At 41.3% G+C, this 5802-nt stretch overlaps 2 protein-coding genes across 2 annotated transcripts; both read left to right on the forward strand.

Annotated features, from left to right (window-relative positions):
* The first annotated feature begins 8 nt into the window (after positions 1–8).
* SRL1 (Srl1p) lies at positions 9–1727 on the forward strand. The gene has a single exon (XM_020217119.1). It carries the CDS (start codon positions 297–299, stop codon positions 1692–1694), a length of 1398 nt encoding a protein of 465 aa, XP_020070948.1. The 5' UTR covers positions 9–296; the 3' UTR covers positions 1695–1727.
* Positions 1728–4417: 2690 nt separating this feature from the next.
* CYBJADRAFT_184333 (uncharacterized protein) lies at positions 4418–5685 on the forward strand (the record flags this gene model as incomplete). Its single annotated transcript, XM_020217120.1, has 3 exons — positions 4418–4548; positions 4611–5592; positions 5649–5685. The coding sequence occupies exons 1-3, from the start codon at positions 4530–4532 to the stop codon at positions 5683–5685; spliced, it is 1038 nt and encodes a 345-aa protein (XP_020070949.1). The 5' UTR covers positions 4418–4529.
* Between the last annotated feature and the right edge of the window lie 117 nt (positions 5686–5802).

The following is a 5802-nucleotide window of genomic DNA, read 5'->3' on the forward strand; positions in this document are numbered from 1 at the left end:
CATCTAGTGAAGAGGAATCAACATCTAGTGAAGAGGAATCATCTAATGAAGAAGAGTCATCATCTAGTGAAGAGGAATCAACATCTAGTGAAGAGTCATCAACTAGCGAAGAGTCATCATCTAGTGAAGGAGAGTCATTGTCCAGCACTACTAATCCTCTACCGTCATTTAGCTCAAGTAATGGTGATCCGCTTTCATCTGTCACTGAAAGTGTCTCTTCAATCTCATCAGAGGTTCAAGTGTCTTCCTCTTCATCAATTTGGTCTTCAGCTAGCAGCACCGGTTGTGCAACATGCATGACATTATCTCCTCTCACTCCAAGATGGTCAAATTCTTCGTCCGCAGAGTATGCTACTACTTTTGAGAGTACAGTCGAGTCTTCTACTTTAGAAAGTGCAACTACTGTCGCGTCTGTGGTTACTACTCCAGCTGCCGTTACAAGTAGTTCCGAGGGCATCGCAAGTACATCCGACTCAGTAGATGGCACCACTACTTTTGGTGATGTTGGTACAACAACTACGACGTCGACTTCGGAGGTTTTCATTTCTCCATCAGACTCATCAGACTCCGAAGCATCACCTTCTAGTAATGTCAGTGAACTGAGCTCGGATGATCTGGTAAGTACTGACGGTATAGTGAAAACTGTGACATCAACTGTCACAAATATTGACACGACAAGTATTTCCCATGATGGTGTTGAGCCAACAAAAAGTTCTGCTGCCAACTCTTCCAATGGGGGTGAAGATGGACATTCGGTCATTGGAACAACAGATTCATCCCTGATTGATGATGAGACCCAAATTGAAACAACATCCCCTGCTGAGGAAGAATTCAGCACTGCTACAACCACTGTGATTTTAGTTTCTGTTGACACTATTTCGACAACATCTCCAACATCTCCAAGAAGTATTTCTGGGAACAGCTATGAAGGCATTACAAATACTGATGCCACTGTAACTGCTACTGGTACAACCGGTACTGAGGGCACGAATGGAGATGAGAATAATCATCATTCAACTAATGACGGTGAAGACACATTCACAAATGTGTTCTGTAAAGTGAATGGTGATTGTGGTGTGTCTTACAACACCAACCCTGGTACATCAATCACGACAATTTCTCAACCTGGAACCGTTGGCATTTCAATTCCAACGCTTACTGTCACTACTGAGGTAACTGCTACAAACGAGCATGATACAACTAATAATAACAGTGGAAATGTTCCAAAAACACCTGTTGAATTAGATACGGCCGCTCCCCAACCTAATAACGGTAGAAGTGCTACTGTTGACCAACAGGAAACGAAGAGTATCACTTCGATTCCAGGCCAAGGTCAAGGAGCAGAAACTGGGACATCAGCAGACGTGAACAATCCAGCTAATGCTGTCACACAAACAATTGAATCAAGGGAGAGCACAGTAACATTGGCTGTGGAAGGTTCCACAAGTGGTACATCTTTGGATCAAACTGAAAGTACTGTGAGAGAATCCCCATCAACTACTGTTACTGTTTCTCATACAGATTCTACTTCAATTAGTGAAGCTGAAAATGGCAATATATCATCAGCTTCAGCTGGTACAGGATCCACCACGCCTCAAACGACTCCAGCTGTATCAGCCATTTTTGAAGGCCGCAGTGGTCAAATCTCAGCATCCATCATAAGTATTGTTTGTGCTTGTTTCTTAGCTTTGTGAATAGTTTGTTGATATATCTTGATTTATTTGAACTCTCCTGTTTTGTAATCCCTATTATAAAACTTCAAACACAAGACCTGATCGAGTCAAGTTTTCAAGGCTTCGATACAGAATTAGTTTCAATCGTAGAGATTCCATTTTCATTGTGGTAAGAATACCACGGAAATGACGTACAGATGGCAATGATTTGTACTTCAAACAAACAGAAAACCTCTAAGTGTTAGCATGTTGTGCTTGAATCTCCAGTTGTTCAGGCTAGAGACATTAGAATGAAAGCTGGACTTGAGAGAAGAAAAAAGGTCCAGGGAAAAAGTCCATCACCTTCCATCCCCCAAATAAGTCAGATACAGTTTTCTTTGCGACATCCTAACGCTATAGGCTTATGAAGTCTGATTTAGGTAACATGTCAGGGTATAAAGCTTTTGTCTAAGACTCCTCGTCACCCCAACTGATTATATGCGGTTAGATGTAACAACACTGTAGAATGTATTAGAAAGGAGCTAATACTAAGTGCTGCAATTAGCGGTCAATATTCAGTAGACCGACCAGCTCTTGAAGATTGTAGATCACTAAGTCCATTATATATATATCTTCTTTGTATTAAAAATTTATGCTGGACTCATGTAAACACTTAGGCTCATGTATCCCCAGTAATTCCAGAACATGAGGTTACAGATTTCTCAGAGTATTGAAGATTTGTTCAAAACTTTGCCTGTTCTGACCGGCAAATCACTATAAAGTGGGCTTTCATCACCATACAGAAATCCATGCTTAATCCATTGTTTGCTTTAGGTTTAGTTAAAAAGGCTTACATAATTTTCCCCACAGCGCATCCATAAAAATTGGTCTAAAATCAATGCTTCATAAGAGATGATGTAAGCAGTAGTACGCCTTAGGAATAGCCGAGGAGGAAGGAGCCAACAATAACAACGACATGCAATTCTGGTACAATGTGAATATGCCAACTCATCCTGCTTGGTAATCTTCACTTATGTGGAATGAAATTACACTCTTGTGTTGTATGGTTTCCAGGAATCCGTAAACCAGGAGCCTTTAACATTCATTAGACAATATTCCAATCCAGCGATTTGGATATAGATTACTCAATACCTCTAAAGAATGTTAACATAGCACTAATAGTTGACTGGAAATGTGGTTAATAGCCTTGTATCTTAAACACATTGCGAGGATATTGGGTTGACATTCCAGATTTCCAATTGTGTTTGCAATGGCGTATAATGAAATGCACGGGAAGTTTTCCGACATGACGTAGAGTTCCCTGAATGGGACCAAGGCATCCTAAACAAGTTCCACCCAATGCATACAATATACACTGCTTGTTGGTTAACATCTTCTTGGCGAATCTTTGACTAAAACCAAGAGCAATGGAAATGAAACAATGCTTGTAGAACAGGGTTTACTTTGCTGGTGTAGTTTGCGAAGTGTTCGTCCAACCAAACGAGTTAGGTCCTAATCGTGTAACTTAAAAAATACAGGTCTTACAACATCTTGTGCGTCCAATTGGTACATTATGATACGGACAAGCTTATGTTTACGCTTTCAAGCAAATAGATTAGGTACAGCAACTTTTGTCGTGGACCGATGCCCACTTGGCTTCACTGGGAGGGGCTTGGGTAATCTAGTGGATATTAACTTGGTTGTGACGCTATACATGTTTGAGCAAAGTCACAATGCCTCATAGGATATATATGCCTACGTTAATTCCCAAGACGGTCATAGAGTCTAGTTGAAATGAATCTGAAGGTTCTGATCAAAATTACACACACCATGAACTGGCTGTAGTTGATGATTGGACGCCTATTGGAACGTATTAGGGAGGTAATGCCATTGTAGGAATGATGACGACTTTTTTGAAGACGCACACACATTTTCTCTAAAAGCAGAAGTTAGTCACCTCGAAGTTGGTGCAGTCATAGTTTGACATGAGGCTAAACTTGTATTAGGTGCATGTCCTATTGGGTAACTATCGACAAATTATCCAATAAGCGCAGTGCGAATTTAAGCTCACAGCCTTGAGATCTGCGATTTATCTAGAAAAGGTCCAAGGCGTGGCCTATATCATGCGAGATTCTGTACCTTTTGCATAGGCGAGGAGGACAAACGAGCACACGCATACCCATGACGACAAGAGAACAGAACCACTGCGAAGGAGTACCATGGGGCCAAGGACCAATATGTTGCCTTCAACTAAGCTATGATACTTACACTTCTTATTGTCAATCATGATTTGCTGTATCTCTCAAAACAGAAGCAACTCTCATGGAGCACATGACCAGAAAAGGAGTCAACCCGACCTGGTACCGTGGCTTCTGTCTCCTCTTCGTTGCATTACATACAAATACAACCCCATTCCCATTCGCATGTTTGAAGGGATTGGAGGGTCCTATCACCAACTTTAAAACCTTTGAATTAGCCAAAGTCATGCGTAACTTCTACTGCATGCAGCTCGCTTACGCATAAGATATGGAGGTTCTCTGCATATGAAATGAATAAGCGAAAGAGAACAAAAGACACTAAATTTACGTATTTGTTTTGCACAAAAGTTAACCTTTACCGATATCTAACCAGCCCAACCAGATGACGGTGTGTTTTGATTGGACAGAAGCGTCTTCCCAACTTGCAAAAGAAGCCGATGTCTCCTAAACACACAGTAATCAGAGTTTATGCTCAACAATGTTACAAAAGTTTAATTGTTGTTTTATGGAGAAAGGCATGGTGACATTGGACCAGTTTTTGTTGAGTTCATATTGTTATAGCGTGGATTCTAGAGGTATATAAACCTGTGTCATTCACCCAAGATTGTGACAGTAGAATATGTTTGAGAACTCCACAGGTGTGTACATTCGTTTTTAATGTATTGGCTTATTAGAGCGTTACTGTTGCTCTCCTCGATAGGCGGATTGGCTTCCGCATCCAAGGAAATCGAAGGTGTCTTCACTTCAATCAAATCTATTTCACTGCTTTCTCAAACAACAAACGACAAAGGTCCGTTCAACTTCTATACTGTTGAAATGGGTTGGAGCCTTGATGCTCAAACTGCTGAAACTGGTGATTATTTCCTGCTGACCATGCCGTATGTCTTTGAAGTCAGAATTACTGACGAAGAGACATTGGTTGATTATTTTGATATTCTGTTCAATGGTGGACAAACTTTGGCCTCCTGCGACGTTGACCAAGCCGCCGGAAAATCATTAGAAACAATGATTCAATGTGAAATTACTGCAAACTTGGAAGATTTAGATACCCTCACAGGAACGGTTAGCTTCGTTGTTGTCTTCGATGGTGGCTGTCGTACAGCTACAATTGAAGCTGGAAGTCATTGGGTCAGTGGAACCAACACTGTTTACTTCAATGGGAACCTCCAAGGTAAAGTTGACCTAGGTAAGATTGAAACTGGAAGAATGGATTTGACAGAAACTGCTCAAAGTGTGGCAAGAGCTATATCAGGAGGTGAGTCCTTGATGTACTATTCTCCACAACTATTTTGCTCTAATGCAGGCGGTGTATCTTCTGGAACGATCACCCTGACGCTTACTGGTGCACCATTTGTCGATGGAACCTCAGAACTATACTATAGTGACGAGATGAGTCCTTATTTGTATCCAGTGTATGCTAGTGAGATTCCAAGTACGCAGCTGACATCCTCTAGTTCAAAAACATTGGAGTACGCCTTTGGTGCCATCTCCAACAAAGCTCGTTTGTGGTGGTCGACGTTCATTGATTCGTCAGTGTCCGCTGAGTTTAACATAGAAGTTGATGTCAAAGTTACATGTTCTAAGAAGCGCCAGTATAACTTTGAGACTGAGTCCGCCAGACTTAAAGAGACCTACACTTTAGTTCATGGCACTGCGGGAGGTTCCGGTTCAGGAGGTCGTAAGTATTTTTTCAACTCCGCGAAAATGTCTTTTCTTTACTAACACAAGTTAAATGCAGACAGGACAACTGTCACAGTTACTTCAACTTATACTGAATGTACTACTGGAATTTCATATATCACTGCCGACCGTACTATCACAAAGATCGTTAAGGTCCCAGACAGTACACTATGCAATCCAAGTACATCTAGCGAGCCAGAGACTTCTAGTGA

The sequence above is a fragment of the Cyberlindnera jadinii genome (assembly GCF_001661405.1).
Source record: "Cyberlindnera jadinii NRRL Y-1542 unplaced genomic scaffold CYBJAscaffold_5, whole genome shotgun sequence".
Taxonomy (NCBI): Eukaryota; Fungi; Ascomycota; class Saccharomycetes; order Phaffomycetales; family Wickerhamomycetaceae; genus Williopsis; species Williopsis jadinii.

Bases quoted from the DNA above. Each gene is read 5' to 3' on its own strand.
- SRL1 (XM_020217119.1), top strand. From the start codon at position 297: ATGACATTATCTCCTCTCACTCCAAGATGGTCAAATTCTTCGTCCGCA.